This window comes from Ostrea edulis, chromosome 5 (assembly GCF_947568905.1).
Source record: "Ostrea edulis chromosome 5, xbOstEdul1.1, whole genome shotgun sequence".
NCBI classification, from domain to species: Eukaryota; Metazoa; Mollusca; class Bivalvia; order Ostreida; family Ostreidae; genus Ostrea; species Ostrea edulis.
Window position 1 is genome coordinate 51,345,816 of NC_079168.1, and position 20,873 is coordinate 51,366,688.

The following is a 20,873-nucleotide window of genomic DNA, read 5'->3' on the forward strand; positions in this document are numbered from 1 at the left end:
TTTCATTACATATGTACATGTATTGTGTTCACAGAAACAGGAGAACACATTCAAACATTGACAGCCAGGTAATCAGTCTTTTTTGTTGTTGTTGTTTATTATTAATAACTTTGAAACTCATCAAAGAATCATAACAATGAATTTTCACAATGTTTTGTTGGTTTCTACTTTTTCCCTTCTTTGCTGCAATTCATTGATGGACAGACAGGTGGGGGGAAATCTGCGATGTTCATCCCTCCGGGTGGTAATACTTGTCTGACATTCATATTTATTCTTGTACATTGTAAATATTGATCAAACAATTCCCAGTTCACACCCTGTCTACTTGTTGCTTTGACTTCACACACTTCTTGAGAGGATATGTCTATTTCCTTCGGACTTTTGTTTTCACAAATGTCTGATGTACTGCTAAAATTGAAGCGGTGTTTGAGGGATTCAAGACTTGCTGGCAGAATACGGGGTACAGCGTGGTACACAAGTCGACAGTCCCCATACATGATGCACACGTCGCCACTGTGTAGAGAGAGACAGACGGGTTTTGTGGCTTTTGTCAATCCACCAAGCAAGAACAGAGCATCCTGACCAAAACTGAAAGAAACATTAATTGCTGATACTGATATCTGTACTACATGTATATAAAGAGACAATCATAGCAAAACTAATCACATATAATCAATAAATCTGTTCAAAAGAGGCCCATGGGCCATAACTCTCACCTGATGTACCCTGTTCATACATACTAGTAGATACTCATACTTTTCACCTCTGTTGTCACTCCAACTCCTGGGCCGTAGTGTGAACAAATTTGACCTACTACATGAGGACACTTGCATATCAATGATTTGTTAAATTTTCTATATAATTGTACAGACATAATCCATCTATACATACCCACAGATTTACCCATTGAGTGGCATATATGCCACATATATGACCCAATGATAGGTTGTATTGATGAACTAGATCATTATAACATTATATGAGGATGTATAAGAAATAAATTTCATTTTTGAAAATATATGAAGGTATGAACTGTGATACTTAATGCTAGTACTTCATGAAGCATTGTAGTTCATGTGCTCATGTATTTTAAAAAATAAATTAAAATTTATTTCTTATATTTACATTCTGCTTTCACTTGGTCAGAATTCCCTTCTGTTAAGATAGATGACTATATTTATCAAGATTTTTAAGTGCATTGTTAACAAATGCAGCACTTTCATGAGTAAATGGCTATCATTAGAATTTGTAAAATATCATTGTCAAAAACATTGTAAATGTAAATAACTGGATACTAATTTTTACGAATTGTAGACTTGTAGTCTTTGAAAAGAAGATTATTAAATATTTTTTCTAATACATTCCTTTGTAAACCTTAAACTCCAAAGTGGCCCCAACCTGATCTCGGGGGCCTTTCATAATTCGAACAAACTTGAATCCACACTATATGAGGATACTTGCATATCACTTTGACATATGGTTTTTAAGATTCGTTCCTATGCAAAACTTTAAACTCCTCTTGTGGTCCCCAACTTCAGCTCTGAACAAACTTGAATTTACACTACATAAGGATACTAGCTTATTAATTTGACAATTTGTAAACATAATGTATTAGAGGTGAAGTACAATCTGATTAAAATCAGATCCTCGATCCGCTCCTTTATTTCTTTTGATTTGTCGCTACTCGAGTAGCGACAAATCAAAAGAAATAAAGGAGCGGATCGAGGATCTGATTTTAATCAGATTGAGGTGAAGTATAAATGTGTGCAACTCTAAACCCCAATTGCTGCCCTGTCCTGACCCCAGGGGAAATGTTTTGAACAAACTTAAATCTTCATTTTATATATAAGAAGCTTCCATGAAAGTTTTGACTTTTCTGGCAGAGTGCTTCTTGAGAGAATTTTTTTTAAAGCACCAAACTTCAATTTCATCATTTCCCAATGATCTCCTTTTGGAATGGCCCTTCATTTGAGTAAACTTTGTGGCAAGGTTTTGAAAATGACCCACTGCTTCTTGAGAGTAAGTTGAAAATAGGAAAATTAACAAAGTACACACAGATGGACAGACTTTGATCAGAAAAACTCACTTCAGCTTTCAGCTAAGGTGAACTTAAAACCGATTCGCACACATTCTCTTTAATACTGCAGCACATTTTACCTAAAAGAAAGAAGAGGAGCATCATGGTCAATTTCTGAGATGTCTTTGTGAGGCCCCATATCTCCAGACATGTGATAGTAGTTCACAATGGCCGTCTCTGCCGAGAAATGGTGGTAACCAATGGTGGAGGCAATGTAGCGACACAGTTCATGCAGATCACAGGGAAAAGAGGACTTCATCTCATCATAGTAGGCCTGCAAATTACAAATATTGCTGAATTCATGATTACACAATCAGAAAAAGTTTAACAGAGTTTGAATTGGAATATTCACTGTAAGCCCATGTCTATAAAGCTGTTGTAACAGTGGCCTAGATGTCTTAACATCCCAAAATCTGTAAGTGCCATTTGTTACCTTCTCCTACCTATGCAGCAAATACAAAGTCTGCAGATTGAACAATATCAAAGCTGTCCTTTCAAACAATTTGACAGTGTGATCTTGACCTTAGATCCCATGACTTGAAATCTGTAAGCCTCTTTTTACGACCATCATTCACTTAAAGGTCATAGGATACAATAGTTTGTGTAACATTAAATTTTATTGTTTGTTCAGAGAAGTCAGTTCATATGTATACAACATACTAGTAAGTAAAACGGTAAATGTATTTTTATGCACAGAGACCATTTTTATGCACAGAGACTAAGAGTATAATAAGAATAATATTGCTTGCTTTTGAAATTAGATTCAGAGCTTCTTGACTTATCTCCCTTTGTGGATAATGTCCATTTACATCCAGAATTTGATGACTACGGGTACAGAATCTTCAGCAAGATGGTTTTAAATTCACAAACACGTCGAAGTTGTGTTCAAGACAATTCACTGACAATCGATTCACAATTGATCCCTGAGCTACAGAAAAATATGGATACAAGAAGGTCTGATGTTCATCCTACCAAATTTGATTTTTTCCCAGCAGATGGGGAAAAACCAAGGAACTAAACAGTTTTCTTCAAACTGCAAACATTAGAGATGTGTTTCTTTTTCTTTACTTTTTCAGGTACTCTGGTACATGTACAATCTACATCTGCATTTTTGGCTTTAACTTATTCAAAGTTAATATAAGTAATGTTCACATACTTGTATATGTGTACAAAGTAAGTAATAAATTTCAATGTATTAGAGCACTCTATTGAGAAAATGTAAAAATAAGCATTAAATGATTTTTGGACAGTTAATGTGCATATAACATGAATTTAAATGTTGGGCATACAATTTATCATAATATACTAAAGCATGTTATTCAATCTGTTTACACACCTTGTCATAATAGGTGTAAAAAATAATTAATGCTAAAGTGAACTTGACCTTTGACCTCAAAATCTGTAGAGGTCTTCCTCTGACCCTTGTCCTGTCCACTTATAGAATGTGTAAATCATAAACACTCCTAACAATATCCAATCTAATTAAAATTAGATGTTAGATCTGCTTGCATACTCATCATGTAGATTATATAGTGGAACTAACATTTAATTTTAATTCAGTTGAGCGTGATGTATTACATAAAGTGTTGATGAATTGACAAACAGTCTGACACAGTGATTACTACAGTGATTCCATATCCATATCTTTGATATGGTGGGACCCAACAAAGCAAGTTATATATAGATACTGTATACAGGGTTATTCTTGCCCCAGATGGTTTCACCCCCATTTCAAATTTACCCAGATACAATTGTGTTAAAAGAGATATAAGACCAAAAATATTTCGTCTAGTCTTAAATTTGCTCACTGACAATGAGGGTGAAGGGGTGAAAATAAAATGGGGGTAAATATTCCCTTGTATACAGTACCATGTACAAATAGTAAAGTTACTTTTTACTTACTCTTGAATTCCATTCATAATTATATCCCATAGTTGCCCATCTAAGCTTCATAATGAGACTGTCTTTACCAGTGATGTTTTTGCTAAAGAAATATAAATGAAATTCAGCAAGAAAAAGTGGATAACAAGAGGCTCACAGGCCTTATTGGTCACCTGAGTATTAGTTAAAGGTATCACTAGCCAGAAGGGCTATGAAATCTATAATAATTTTTCTGTTCAGCATATCTAAGCTAAATTCTAATATTCAGCAGAAGCATAAAACAAGATATGTTCTTAAAACACAAATCTCCTGAAAGTGCCCATACTGATGAAAGATAATACAAGTTATTTTGGACACACCCTAGAGTTGAAACACTTACCCCAGGGATCATGAAATTTATAATTTTGGTACAGGCCTTCAAACTCACTGGTATTAAACTGATGATAGTAACGATCACGTTTACTTATTATACCTATTTGTATTGTTTATCCGTGAATGATATGTACGTAAGAAATATCATACACTAGCAACAATTACGATCAGGTGTTATTTTATCTTTCATACGGCTCATATGAACAGAAAATTCGTCTTTGAAAAAACAGTTAGGATGATAGTAACGAAAGTTCTTACGTTACTATCATCATTAATTCCGTTACTATCATCCTCGCATTAAAAGCTTTACATTGTAACAAGTTTGGCCCAACCCTGGAGTCAGAACCTTTACCCAAAGGATCATGAAATTTACAATGCTCCACATCATCTTACTATATGATTATGCCTTTAGTTTCTTTTACAGATGTTCAGTTGTAAAGAAAATATTATTGAAAACTGGTCATAATTTGACAGTTTTTGCCCTGCCATTAAGAGTCCTGAAATTCACAATTTTAATGTTTTCATTGTCCTTAAGATGCTCTATACCAAATTTGAAGAGAATTGGAAGGGTAGTTGTTAACACACAACAGATGCAAACCAATAGAAATAGGTCCCCAGAGTGAACCCCTGTCCTGGGGGTCATGGAAAACACTTTTATGGTGGAGGGTTTCATGCAGTTCTTCACCATGCATTCAGTGTCCAGTTGATAGTGTAGGAGAAAAGATGAAGATTTTTAAAATTTTCATAATATAACCATTTTGGAACCACCCTGGAGGAAAGAACTCCATCCTGAGGGTGATGAAAATTACTTTGGTAGAGGGTTTCATGCTCTTCGGACTATCGATTTAGTTTTCCTTTAAGATGTGAAAAGGTAGTGAAGATTTTTGAAAATTTTGCAATGTTTTGGAATTTCCCCCAGGTACATGTACAATGATTACAAAAATCACAATCTATATTCATCTTATCCCTATCATGCTTCATATCAAATTTGAAGACAATTAGTCTTGAAGTTAACATTAATTTGTTAACGGACCACACATGATGGGCGGCAACGGATGAAGACCAATGACAATGACGACCTGAGTGACTCAGGTGACCTAAAAATGAACTTTATATGAGATATAAATTATCAAAAGTTTATTTACAAAATTCTTCTAGAAAGTAAAGTTTGCAATGATTATATGAAGTGTTTATGCATCTATTTCAATTAATCTTTTTAAATAACACATACAAATGTTAAATAATAATGCTAGGTCATTTTCATCATGACATGGCCTTCTCCTGATAATTATGATGACAATCATACACAAACAAACAAAAGAGGAGTGTTGTACTCTGCTCATACTTTCTCATGTGGGGCATCAGTTTATTTGGATATTGACCAAAATGAATTGCAAAAAGGAATACACATGCTACATAAGAATCTGTGTTAAAGAGCAAATATGGGCTGGATGACCGTGTTAAATGGAAACAAAACTGATGAGTGGATGAAATTTAAAATTCCTCCACTACACAAAACTTCAGCAAAAGTTGGGTGCAATAAATCACTGTATATACAAATATATATATATAGGTAAAAAATAAAAAAGATACACGAAGATGTTTAGTAAAGCTTTGGCGCTTTCATTTCAAATCTTTCTCTCTATATATATGTATGTATTTTCCCATACTCAGACTGATTCTGGCTGAAGAACCAAATATCATCTATATTGCTCATGTCCACCAAGTTGTCCAAAATAGTCTTGCTAGGCTTATTGGGATAGTCAAGAACACATCGTTCAATCCAATATCTCTGGTTTCCATCCTCAAAAGGATTTTGAATGAAGATGAACCCTACACAATCAAAAATTACCTTCTAGTACATGTAGGCAAGATCATTCTTTTTAAAAATTGCAAGAAATCAAATCATAATGTATAAAGCTGTAGATGTAACAATCCAGTGATTTTTACAAGATCTTTGTTTTATAGAGTGACACATTTACCTGGAAATCCTTTGATTGCATAACTTTTCCACTCTTTCACTGGTTTTAATCCTCTCACTGCAGGATGTTGAGACTCTTGTAAGGATATTTCTTCAACCTGAAATATAAAGTTCATATCCTTTCAAACCACATTTGTGCCATTCCGTCCCATTTCTTTAGTCATAACGTGTAGCTTGCAAAGTCTAAGAAACAAGTGCCTGTATCTCAGACATATATCAACCCATGATGCTGCAATGCATATTCTCTAATTACTGCAGAGAAAACAAATATCTATTTTCAGAAACAGAGACCTTTTAACCCAGAGACAGTCTCAGACTTCCTGCAGAAATAGGTACATTCCCATTTTTTCCCCAGAGAGCTATAGTTCAGCTGCAGCTTATCTCAGACAAGGTTTTCATTCAACCAACTCATGGTGCAAATATGAAATATGCAAGTCAAAACTTCAGCTTTGTCGCTTATGAAAATTACCCCATGTTTCTATACCCTCACAATGTTCGACACTCGTCAGAATTTGGACTCATCATTCGGGCAACCTAGGTACTAATCTCAGGTTGCCCAAATGGGTTTCAGGTTGCCCAAACAAAAAGTCCTTTAAATGTATTTTTATTTAAATTCATTGCATTTCTATATCATTTAATTTTACATGTTACATGCTTTTTCATTGGTTGAAAAATTATTGGAATATCGTATCCAACGAAGAAAAATAAAAAATAAATTGCCGGAACTACTTGTTTTTCACTCTCACCCATCTCCTTCTAATCACTCTTATTCTCTCCAAAACTTCCCATGCTCTCTACCATTGCATTCTCTGAACTTCACTCTGAGTAACATTCACCTTTTCCAACTTCATTCACACTATATTTCAAATGGACAATTTATGTAGGTCTATCATTTTAGATTTTTCTCCTCTCTGTAGTTTACGTAATGTATGTTTGTTGTTCTGGTAAGCCCTTAAATGCCTTAGTGGACCCAAAATTGAAAGAAAACCAAACCAAACACCATTTTGATTCTCAGATTTTTCACTTTGCTTCAACCTAAATTTTAAGTGCTGTTTCTGTCTTTAAAGTATACAATTGTCCTTGTCTTGTGTCCAGAATAGGTAGGTTATATATTTCTTTTACAATTTAAAGTCTGAATGATATTGAGCCCTGAATTAAGTCGGAGATAACGCGGGAATTTTCTCATCTTCATAGATGAGTCACGGACGCCCCTGGGTGAACGATGTCTTAAACAGCCCCCCTTTAATGTTTCCTTTATAGTTTAACATTTTCTTAGATTGTTTAGGCATCAGTAACCCTGTTTCTTTACCTCAACAAGGTTGAGAAAATGCCCACATTCTTTAAGCGGATGTTTGCCCTTGCGTAATAAAATGCAATGAGACATCTCCGGAATTCTTAAAGACAACTTCCATTATGACACCAGACCAAAATACTAACGAAATTTTACCAATTGGATTTATTTCTTTTCACATTATTTTGATTTACATTCATTTTCTAAATATAAACAAATTTTTAATCACAATCCAAATTCGTCACAAGGTCGCCATTTGGGTAAACTAGGCTAACAAACGGGTTGTCAAAAATCATTTTGGGGTGGAAATAACGAAGTGACTAGCATGAATGTCATAATGATATATTTCTGCCTCGTCCTGGTTGAGTTTTCATTAAACTATATAACAATACTCAGCATTACTGCAGACTCTGATTGATATTACTGTCAAGTCAAAGTGAAGACCTAAACTGAGTGCAAGGGGGGAGGGTGGGTTGTTGTTGGACAGAATGTTCTATCGTGAAAATGATAATGTCCCAGACCTGGTTTGAGCATGTCCCAAGACACAGATAGATATCATTCTAACTGGGTGGGGGGGCTGTCACAATATGATTACAAACATTTCTTTAGATCTGTTCACATATTGTGAATGAATCTAAGGGTATGACTTCAAGCTCTCAATAATTTATAATGAATATTTTGTGGGGTTTCTTTTTATTCAGCCTCGTCGAATCTCGCAAAGATTAGCCTTCCACCAGTCACTACTCTGCCACGATTTTGTAACATGCAGCAGTCTGAACACGCTCAACGGTGCTCAACTTGCGTGATTAAGAGAGAGACTCTATCGCATCATTAGAAAAGCGTTAATAGCGAGGCAGTAGAAGTTCCCAACCTATCTACCGTTTGCCCACGCCCGACTGTTTTAAAGTTCTGATTTGTGCTGAAGTATCTATACGTAAATTTTCGGTTGGTCTTTACACCTACGTAGGTAATTTTTACTACATTGTAAAATCTAGTGACGTTTGGTAATGAATCCTGCAAGTAATAGCGAGCGTAGCGAGCCAGCGCAAAGCGCTGGCTCGTACTGCGAGCTCTAATGACTAGAGCGCGGGAAATAATCCGAGCTAAATCTAAACCTCTAACAAGGAAAATTTTTTGACACCAATCCCAGAAGTCCCTTGTCAAAAATGGCTGAGATCTCACAAAGTCACACCTTGGAATATGATTGTGAACTTACGTGAATTATCATCCTAATCTTGTAGCCTTCTAGCTCCAAAATTCAGTGCACCATTAGGCGAAATGTTTAACGAAGTGCAATGTTTATGAAAGGCAGGCTAAGATGAGGTGTGACGTTTTGACGTACGTCACGTTTTGACGTACGTCATAATAAGACTGACAGTGGCGGATCTCAATACGTACTCGTTATTTCCATTTGTAAAAGTCATACTACCGGGACAATATTGAATATACGTACACATTAGGCATACGTAATATGGCATCGAATACAAATTGTGTATAATTGACTGCAAACCACAAATCTGATTAAAATACTAAATTCTCAATAAATTTATTACTCTATGTGTGAGAGAGCACAGGTACTGAATTAATGCTATTTAAAATTTTTTACAAAAAATCGATAAAATTCTTTTTTAGTTTTTATTTTATCTACTTATTTATTTATTTTTTTTGGCCACTGAAAATAATGAGTGCTTGAATTCATTTACTTTTAACATGTTCGGTAATGCAAACCACGATGCCCCCCCCCCCTCATGATAACCTACCATGCCACTTGCTATTAACTACTGAAAAATCATTAATAATTCTAGTTTTGTGAATTAATCTTAAATTTTATTCAATAATTATATATGAATGCTGAAATATTTCATCATTGTGTTACAACTAGGATAATCCTAGGACAATATTATAAAAATTGTTCTAATTTTCTCTTTTGGAACATACCATTGCTACAAAGGGATTATCATATTTTATTTTTTAAAAATTAGATAGGTGCGCATGTGGGGGGTGATCCGCGCATGGTGGTGGTGGTGGGGGGGGGGGGGGGGGGGGGGAGTATTCTCTTTAGAGAAGTCGAGAGGCATAGCCTTCATCGACTTCTCTTCGCAAGCATTCATATTTTGATTCTGGAAAACGTGTAAATGCCGGAGTCGGTGACGGTTTATGCTTCAACCGACGTTTTGACTCAGATGTGCCTGGATTTACGCAATAGACAACTTGTTTTCAAACATTTAGCAGTAATGCACAAAACTGTCACAAGGAAATCAACACTTACTTGCTTTTAATCCATTTTCAACATGCCCGTCCCGGGTTCACGTTAACTGGTCTTGGGAGCTGTCACAATAGGGGACCAGTTAAGAGAAAGCAGGCTGACGTAAACAGAGTTGTGATTTAAACCCGGAACTGGGGCATGTTGAAAATGGATTAAAAGCAAGAAAGTTTTGATTTCCTTGTGACGGTTTTGTGTATTGCTATTACATGTTTGAAAACAAGTTGTCTATTGCATAAATCCAGGTACATCTGAGTCGAAACGTCGGTCGAAGCATAAACCGTCACTGACTCCGGCATTTACACGTTTTCCAGAATCAAAACATGAATGCTTGCGAAGAGAAGTCGATGAAGGCTATGCCTCTCGACTTCTCTAAAGAGAATAGGTGGGGGGGATGCGCGCATATACATGCCCAATAGCTGAATTTATCGATTTATTTTTAAATTATCATTATATTGAAATGCGTTTTATGTTCACAGGCAGTGCTGTTTAAACAGTTCTACAAACTTGAAAGGTTTGGGCATTTTTATCATACAATTAGTAACTTGAAAAAAATGAGAGTAAAAAAAAAAAAGCTACGCTTAGCGCTTAAAAAGTAAAGTAGAGGCAGTCGACTGCTGAGAGCATACAGTTCAGAACAAGTCGTGTATCAAAGATTAAGCAAGTCACAGTGAAGGCAGCAGAAATAAAATGTATATATAGCATGAAAATATTTCAATCACATTCATGTATACACGTTTTAATGATTTATAATATAAAACCCTGGGAGAAAACTAAAACGGGCTATCTGTTTCAGCTACCTAATTTCATTCATGTAATACGTATTTGGCAAATAGATATTGTTTAAATTGAACCTGATCAAAGCATGAACATTACAAAATATGTACATACATGAAGCTGCGCTCGCTCAAACGGTAGCACCGTCAACATATTACTTACTTTGTCCAGATTGGTTTCATAGGTAAAGTCGATCACGTCATTCAGTTCAAGTTGTCTATCTTTCCTCTTATATTTTTTGTATTCTGGTTTGAATAAGTCCTGCTCAACAATATCTGACTCTGTATCATCTTCGTATAGATCCATTTTTATTATATTACCGACTGCCCATCTGCTTCTGACGAAATCGGAAAGTTGGGGATAATGGGCGCTTGACAATTTGAGCCCAAACACATTCGTATCGAGTAAAAGAGTTAACATCTCCAATATATATTTAAATTTTTAATGTTATTGTGTGTAAATCAAATCTTACACATCAAATTTGATGTAATAATCGGGCACTATCATCGATTTTGTCTTTTGAAATCGAATTAAAATTGAAATTCAAGGAACGGGTTACTTGTAACATTGAAAGATAACACTAATTTCAGTAAATGCCGTTTATGAGTCTTGTTTGTTAACTATATCTATAATTTAAAAAAATGGTCTTCCTGAAATATTATGTTTACAGGAAAACATTTTTTTTTCATTATAGATATTAAAAACATCGAGTGCCTATGTTTATATTATAGGGCTTAAATTTTACTATATGCACATGGATCTCTTATTACCTTATCATAGGGGTGCTCTACAAAACTATATAATCTCCAATACACAAACAAAACTCTTGCAACAACTATTCCTGTGACTTTTTACAATGTTGATTGCTATGTTTATGCATTATTAGTGCAGGAAGAGAAATTTTTATTTTATATTTACAAATAATGACGAGGAACACTTAACCATCTTATGTGTTAAATATCTTATATAGTTACAAATATATTGCATGATAAAATCATTTATAGACATTATAATTTAACATATAATAACTGTAATAGGATATTGAACTTATGATTGTAAAACTCAGCATTTGTGCCAATATTGTTTAATCTAATGACACATACACCTCAGCAACTTACTCTTAGCCCAAAATTTGCTGATAGACCAAGGAATAATTAATTTACAAGCAATTTTATTACTTACAACACTTTTAATATAAAGATTAAGAATGCAAGATCTTTTTACATCAAAGGTTCATAACAATTTACAAAATACAACAGCTGTATTAATTGCTTTGATTGATAAATTACATTCTACAAATAAATAAACATAATAATCAGGGCAGATCCAGGATTTTTTTTTTGGCGGAGTGTGGTGGGGGTGGGGTTTTCAAATGAATGACATTTACTAACAAATTAAAAGAAAAATCAAGAAAAGAAGCACAACACCTACAGGTCCTAAATACATGTATCTGCTTTGTTTGTAAACCCTCCCCACTCTTGTATATGAACTTATAAAAAAAAACATGGTAACGCTCAGGAAAATGTATAAATCGCTCCTCTCTCTCTCTCTCTCTCTCTCTCTCTCTCTCTCTCATGTCTTTGCAGCAGTTATTTTCTGAGAGAACTGTAATAACAAGTCATGAAGTTCTTTCGCGGTGTGGATCTGTTGTCTGACAATGGCCTGGTACTGTGGATACTGCATCAACCTCTGTGTGGAGGGAAGCTCCCCTTTCTCATTGGGAATGTTAACACAAGCAGGGTTGAACTTCACTGTGTCAGCATTCAGTTGACTACTCTCTAGGGCAAGTCTCTGTTAAAGATAAAAAACAAAACAAAATAAGCATTTCAACAACTAATCTGTAGAATTTTAACAAAGATGGTCCACATTTGATGATACAGGAAAAAAAATGTAGTCTAAATCTTTCAATAAATATGTAATTTGCTTCATACTGATTTTTTTTAACCACAATTCAAGCTATAAGATTCTTTTTAAAACTTATAAAACCAAAATGCAACTTCCTAAAAAAAAAAAAAAAATTTATTTCAGGTTACAAAGGAAACTTACTGCTATAATTCATCACTAATTCATAGAATACTGGTATTATTTGAAAAAAATGTTTATATTAATTCTATTTAAAATTAACGAATATCATGAACTTACCAAACTAATTTCAACTTGATCACACATAGAATAGAATTCTTCCAATGATTTTTCAAATTTCTGAAGTTGATTCTCTACACTTGACCTAGAAAAGTTAAAAACAAGATATTTTAAGTAGACTACATCTAAAACATTTTTATAGGATGTAAGGAGATATAAGGTACTCAAAATAAAATCCTTTCCTACATTTTTGAAATCCACTTACATTATAACACATGTCATCTGTCATTACAATTATAGTTTTTATACAATATATAATCTCTAGCATATGTTATTATTTTACATTGTTATCATTTTACAATGTATCTCTTAGTTTACTTTTTAAACATAGATAAGCGCTGCAGTGGTCTAGAGGTTAGAGTGTTCACCCCACATGCAGAAGGCCGGGGTTCAAATCCCGGCCGTGACAGACCTAAGTTGTTAAAACAGGTAGTGACAGTTCCATCGCCAAATGCTCAGCATCAGGTATGAACGTCACAGGTCCTCGGAGATGACCTTAAAAACGGATGTCCCGTGTCACAGTAGCTAAGGTGTGGCACGCTATAGAACCCTCACTGCTCAATGGCCGTAAGTGCCGAGCAAAAGCCTAAATTTGAAGCCCTTCATTGGTCTTGGTAACGTCTCCATATGAGTGAAAAATTCTCGAGAGAGACGTTAAACAAGATACAATCAATCAATCATAGATAACTAGTTTTCAGAAATAATGAATTAATAATAGTACATGTAGTACAATGTCCAAATAAAACCAATACTAGTAACCCCACTTAGGGGTTTGGGGGTTTACAATCTACATTACCTTGACCTTTATAAATGACCTTGATCAATGGTCACAATACACAATAACAATATATCAATAACAATGTGGTCAAATACAGTGTAATACTTTCTTCTTTACACAGCTATGATCTGGACAAAGTTTTGTATTTTTTTCTCCTAGAGACCTTGACATGGTAGTCAAAATGACCTTGATCCTTAAACAAATGACACACACACAGATCACAAGCAACCACTGTGACAAATAAGACTAAGGTCTCTATGACAAAGAGTCAAGATAATGACACACCCTCAAGTCATATTAAGCAACTTTTTGTGTCATATATGAACATATATTTGTTACAAAGTTGTGATCTGTATAATACTCTCCCAGTGGACGGTGGCTTTTGACATAATCTAAACTACTTAGGCCAGAGTCATAACATACTCCCTGGACATAATTATGTAACCTTTGTTTCTACTACTAATACTTCTAATTTATAACAGATTGTTTACCAATTTCAGTATTCAGGAGGACATTTGATTTTTCTTGGTGGTGTAAGTTTTAGTCATTCAAGATACGACATAGCTGTGAGCAGTGAAAATATATTTTAAGCATAACTGTATTAGTATTGTGTAAGATCTGTTGTCTTCTTTCATTTGAAAGTTATTTCTTTTTGATTATCATAATTCACTATTACTACCTTTGGGCAAGAAGAAAAGCTCAATGTCTGACAAAAAACTAAATTCATAGAGTTTCATCAAGATCCCCTCCCTTTCCCTTAAAAAACTAAGGTGAAGGTTGATCCTAATCACTTATACTAATAACACAATAGAGTTAATTTGTTTTTTAAAAATTGTGCAATAGATGTCGGACAACGGAAACTTGTGGGAGTTTTTAATCCTCCCTTACCCCAACTACTTGAATTTAGATTTTAATCCAACATCGATCATTTAATCATTAACTATCACAAAGAAAACAACTGAAATAATTTCAAGTCTTCCAGTTGATGTGATATGATCTGAAGCTTTCATGGATACCCTTCTATAATCTTTCATATTTGCCAGGATACAAAAAACAGTTATGACCGGTAGTGCAGTGATTTTTTTTGTTTTTCAAACTACCACCCCTCCTTTTGAATTGGGAAAAATTAGTGACATTTTCCTCAAATTGGGAAAAATCATTCACAGTAAATTAAAATGGTAAAGATGCATAAAATAATCAAATAACAATTTTTTTGTTTGAGGTTTATTTCAGATCTGATTTAAAATCATAAAATAAATCATTATTTAACATTAAATATGTATTGGAAGTCACGAACCTTGTATATATATTATTTACTTTTTCTAAGAAATTATTAATTCACCAGCATTTGTACCCATAATCTTGCAAATATTATATTAATAATCAAGTTTCCAGAATGTCTCTCCTGTTTTGTATTTTTCAGATTTTAGTAAAACCCTATACTGTTGGCCACTTCCTGTTATTAGCCTGACCCTACATATAATGGCGGTCAAACTAAATTGTAAACAATATGGCTTAATGTGCATCTGGAAGCTATATACTTCGCTGCATATCTGCTTATATGGATGCCTCTATTGTTTTACATATTCTTTACAAAACCTTTTGCATGTGCAGTGGTTTGGAGAATAAAACCGAAGAAAAAAAACGTATTTACTCTGTCAGAAATATACGGTAACCCCTTTTTTTTAAATGGCCTAATTTCCCTAGATTTGAAATCTTAAAATAGAGAACATGTATCAGATTGATTAATCCTAGCCTTGTAAGTACTGTTTCTATCTGACCCACAAGGTGCTGACAAACAGACAGACAGATGCAATGCAACATAACATACCATATTATTATGACCAATCTCTGACAGGTATATAAAAACTATTTCTCACAACATTTGAGCTTATGACCTTGACCCTTCGGACCTAAAAATCAACAGGGTCATATCTTAGTTGTATAGATTCTTCATGAGAAGTTTTATTGTTAAAACTCAAAGAGAGAGTTGATAATAGCATACGTAGTATCCTCTAGCTGTTGTGAATTATGATGAAGGCAGGTACCAGCAATTTTCATTAGATTCTGAAAAGAAATAAAACCTGTAAACTAATCATAATAAATAAATGTATGATCACGTCAAAGTAACTGATTGATTTCTGAATAACACATCACTCACACTTGGGTTATGGTTACTCAATGGAGCAAAATTTACATTTATAGGATATGTATGCTTGAAAGAAGATCTTTTAAAAAGATGCATCTCCATAACAGCAAGGTCATGTTAGTCATATTGGTATTAAGGCATCCCTAGGTTGTGTGAATTCAAGTAGTTATATCGCAACTTTTTGGGCTAGGTTTGGGCCACAATATATGGTTAAAAGTTTTCATGGGAATAAAGATTGAAAACAAATCATTTAAAAATTACTGAAGCAGGGCCAAGATGACTCAGGTGAGCAATGTGACCCATGAGCCTCTTGTTGGTATTTGAGACCACAAGATCAAAAAAAAAGGTTGAATCAATCACGATATTAGAAATATTGCTGTCTTAAGACCCCTTTGTTTAATATAAAATGATGAGTTGTAATTAATTTCGAAATATGTTATATTTTCTTTTCTTCAAAATAGGTGCTGTACTTCAGGAAAAGGAGAAGCGTATTTGTTGGAAGTAGGGCTGGGTATCGTTTGGAAAATTTCGATACGATATGCATTGCAATACAGAGAGACGATATGTGATACGTATTGACGATACAATATAAGTAGATTTACACTTAATTTTGAGGATTAAAATGATTAAATAATATAAAAAAAAAAAAATAAAGCTTCACCTATTCTTTTTGTTTCATTTGCATACAGTGTTAGCTTGAATTAATCTATCATAAAACAATTGTGCATGAAATTATTATCTATTTGCTTTTATCAATATTGTTAACATATTTTTTCTCTTCATGAAAACAAGGGCATATTCACACTCTCTGGCTTTAAACAAACCCTAATTGCTGATACAATATCTCCCGCTCTAAGTCTAAGGCAGCAGAGGAAATTATTTTCATGATGAATATTCACAAATGAATTATAACTTTATTTATTTGTTCATATATTTCTTCACACAAAAAGTGCGACTGCAGATCACTTTCGACTCTGATCACTACATACATCATTCATCGATAGATTTCTCGCCATTTTTCTGACAGTAAACTTTATGATGTCATCGCAAATATGTTGCTAAATTACTTGTACCACCAGAGCTTACGACCTCTGTTCAACAAACGTTACACTTTGGTTTTTTCAAGCTACAAATATGTAATATTTGAAAACTAAGACCACGGTATCGTCACCACGAGCACACTTTCGACACGTTTGCGTTGTATGCAGTCATGGAGCAAATGATATTTAAACAGTTCGTTCGTATATTTTCAATTTATTTGTTAACTCGTTCATGAAATCTCGCTGTAAGATACGTTAAAACCACTCTTAATATACCAAACGATACGGGACTCGCTGTATCGGTTATCGTATCGCTCAAAAATATCGATGTATATCGATAATCGATATATTGATCCAGCCCTAGTTGGAAGATGGATAAAGAACAAGAGATGTTTGTAAAACACATATGCCCCCCATGGTGCAAAATTGAAAAGGGTTATACATACACATCAATTAATTGATAGTAGTATCATCAATTCAAAATATTGAGCAGGCAATATCTTCCTATGTCAAGAGTGAATTGACCATGTGACCTAAAAATCAATACGGGTCATCTACTCCTTATGCTGTACCAGTGTACCAAGTTTTGTGTCAATCAAGCAAATAATTCTTAAAATATAGGAGACAGCATATTACTATGTCCAGTTCAACAATTGACTTTTGACCTCAAAATCAATATGGGTCATCTTCTCCTGAAGATGTACCAGTGTACTAAGTTTGATGTCTATCAAGCAAAAGGGTTATCAAGATATTGAGTGGACAGTATATTACTATGTTCAGTTTGACCTTTGACCATGTGACATCAAAATCAATAGGAGTCATCTCCTCCTGAATATACACCACTGTACTAAGTTTGATGTCTGTCAAGCAAAGGGTTCTCAAAATATTGAGTGGACAGTATATTCCAATGTCCAGGTTGACCCTTGACCTTTGACCATGTGACCTCAAAATCAATAGGGGTCATCTTCTCCTGAATATGTACCAGTGTACCAAGTTTGATGTCTGTCAAGCAAAGGGTTCTCAAGATATTGAGCAGACAGTATATCCCAATGTCCAGTTTGACCCTTGACCTTTGATCATATGACCTCAAAATCAATAGGAGTCATCTTCTCCTGAAGATATACCAGTGTACTAAGTTTGATGTCTGTCAAGCAAAGGGTTCTCAAGATATTGAGCGGACATTATATTCTTATGTCCAGTTTGACCCTTGACCATGTGACTTCAAAATCAATAGGGATCATCTTCTCCTGAAGATGTACCAGTGTATGAAGTTTGATGTCTGTCAAGCAAAGGGTTCTCAAGATATTGAGCGGACAGTATATTCTAATGTCCTGTTTGACTCTTGACCTTTGACCATGTGACCTCAAAATCAATAGGAGTCATTTTCTCCTGAAGTTGTACCAGTGTACCAAGTTTGATGTCTGTCAAGCAAAGGGTTCTCAAGATATTGAACGGACAGTATATTCCTATGTCCAGTTTGACCCTTGACCATGTGCCCTCAAAATCAATAGGGGTCATTTTCTTCTGAAGATGTACTGGTGTGCCAAGTTTGATGTCTGTAAAGCAAAGGGTTCTCTAGACATTGAATGGTCAGTATATTCCTATGCCCAGTTTGACCCTTGACCTTTGAGCATATGACCTCAAAATCAATAGGGGTCATCTACTCCTTAGGATGTACCAGTGTGCTAAGTTTGATGTTTTTCAAGCAAAGGGTTCTCAAGATATTGAGCGGACATTATATGCCTATGTCCAGAGTACATTGACCCTTGACCTTTGAACCTGTAAAACACTAGGGGTCCTCTTCTACTCATAACCAACCCACATATGAAATATCATTATCATCAAGTGAATGGTTCTCAAGATATTGAGCGGACAACACATGGTCTACAGACCGACCGACAGTTGCAAAACAATATGCCCCCTCTTTTTCAAAGGGGGGCATAAAAATTGGAGCATGCACTAGACTTCTTTAAATCCTGTTTTTCATCAGGTACACAATAATTATCAACAATGCCAAATTATGTCTTCATCAAATAGATAAGATTAACAAGTTCCATTCATTGAAATAACTTGCAGTGCACTGTGAAAAAATACATTTCATGATTTAATACCCAATGTAAAATAAATTTTTAATAGCAACTAACATAATTTATAGGAAATATCTGTTTCAATCAATAGGTATTTTTGACATTGTGCAAAAAAAATTTTATATTTTAAAAGCAATTAATGTCTCTGATCCATAATCCAGAAATTTGACCACATGGTATACTGAAGTAAATGGCAAAAATATTTTCAGGTAACATCATTTAGTACAAAAGAAATGCGCCTTCGCAGTAGACAACTTATAACCTTTCCACAAGTAATGAAGACTGTCTGCCATTTAACCATTGTACAAATTACTTTACCAGTCCTGCTGCGAAGAAACTGATTTCTTCCTCTTTCAAGGGCCATGTTATTTAGGATCTTAACTACTTGTTCTGCATCACAAGCTTATAAGACTTGACAATCTGGCTGCAGATGGAACTGCATGGTTTGAAATCCTCATAGGAATTCTGAGAAACATGGAGACCTTTAAACTAGATAATGACAAGATTTCCCAGTTCGAGGAGTACAAGAAAAATTTACTTGCAGCAAAATTGTACCTAAAGACAGACTTCAAAGCTTACCTCAAGCATGAATGTAGAATAATTTCAGAGATGTAGAAATGCAGGTTCATTGAGAATTATATGGTGATATAATTGCATTATATTCTGATTTCAGTGTATATGCATAGTACAAATTGAAATTTAATAAGTTTTGCTTGGGAAAACTTGATGCTATGACTAAGTGATATGATTAAACTCAATGTCTTCAATGGGTCTGACGTATCAGTAAGAATCATGATTCATATGTGAAATGTGAAAAGTTTGCTGATGAAAGAAAATCTTTTTGTGGTGCTATAGAAAAAACAGTTAAAAATTTTACTAAACTCAATGATGAAATTCATTTACATACTATGTTCTGAAGAGCCATCCATTCTAAATATAACTGGAAAATTTATTTTGAACAATATATGACACTATATTTGTATATAACTATGTGTTCTGTAATCACTTCTTTCTTTACTTGTATATGTATATGTACATTATTTGTATGTATTTTCATGCTGCCCCTTGAGGGCCCTTGATTGGAAATAAATATAGTTAGTTAGTTATATGGTGTCGATATATTTCAATTATACTCTCATTTGAGTCATTGTCAGAGGATAAAGATCAGGGCTGGGTTACTGTCTTCAAACTGCCAAGATAACTGTTTAAGGAGGAAGGTATGTTGTGGTCAGTCGGGTTCGACAGCCGGTGCCAGATAGCTCAGTTGATAGAAAATTATAGCATACTTGATTCTAACGATCCGGCGAACTGGGGTTAATCGGCTATGACTGGCGACACACTTGATTGTGAGTCAGAATTGTGTATGCATCACGTTGGGTAAGCCGATAGAGCCGGAAATTTTTTATAGTAGTATCGAGAGTGCTTATTCTAAAACAAAATGTTATTAATTTTAACACTGGTGAAATAAATATGATTTGTAAATTTTATATGTTGGTCATTTCTATGCCGAATAATGTTTATACAATATAAAGTCACTAATTTCATTATGTACTGTAGCCGGGTCACTTGATTCTTAGAGTGTCGCTGGGTATACCGGCTTAGTTCGATTCGGCCGGATTTATCAGAATCAAGTATGCTAAGAGCAGTGCTCCCACTGGACCAAAATAGCCTAAGAGTCTACTAACTAGGCTAGAGATTCAGGGGATCGGGTTCGAATTCCAGTTTTTCTTATCAACATTGCCATACATACCACCAAAGACTCCTTTAACCTTGGTAACAATAATTTGAATCGGTAGATCGGGTCACACTCTGCCTGGTTAACAGGTTGTGCTCCTGCGCTTTGTTGATGCTGAACATTAGCTTGAGCCCCACCAGCTTGTCGCAAGTGCTCTACTGACGACGCCATTTTGAACACTTTTAAAATATCAATCCCGATGCAAATTTTAACCTACTTCACAAGACTCAAGTATAGCATATGCTGATTATTAATATTTTATAAAATTGATCAAATTAAAAATTCACATGTTCATATTTG

General features: G+C 34.5%; 2 protein-coding genes across 2 annotated transcripts; both read right to left on the reverse strand.

Annotated features, from left to right (window-relative positions):
- On the reverse strand, positions 1-11,017 carry LOC125651807 (nucleic acid dioxygenase ALKBH1-like). The gene is made up of 6 exons (XM_048880586.2): positions 10,805-11,017; positions 6,313-6,409; positions 6,001-6,163; positions 3,980-4,061; positions 2,158-2,351; positions 1-588 (listed from the first exon to the last, which is right to left on the reverse strand). The coding sequence occupies exons 1-6, from the start codon at positions 10,946-10,948 to the stop codon at positions 165-167; spliced, it is 1,104 nt and encodes a 367-aa protein (XP_048736543.2). The 5' UTR covers positions 10,949-11,017; the 3' UTR covers positions 1-164.
- A 779-nt stretch (positions 11,018-11,796) lies between these two features.
- LOC125651487 (mediator of RNA polymerase II transcription subunit 29-like) lies at positions 11,797-20,790 on the reverse strand. The gene is made up of 4 exons (XM_048880108.2): positions 20,589-20,790; positions 15,568-15,629; positions 12,785-12,869; positions 11,797-12,433 (listed from the first exon to the last, which is right to left on the reverse strand). The coding sequence occupies exons 1-4, from the start codon at positions 20,742-20,744 to the stop codon at positions 12,215-12,217; spliced, it is 522 nt and encodes a 173-aa protein (XP_048736065.1). The 5' UTR covers positions 20,745-20,790; the 3' UTR covers positions 11,797-12,214.
- Between the last annotated feature and the right edge of the window lie 83 nt (positions 20,791-20,873).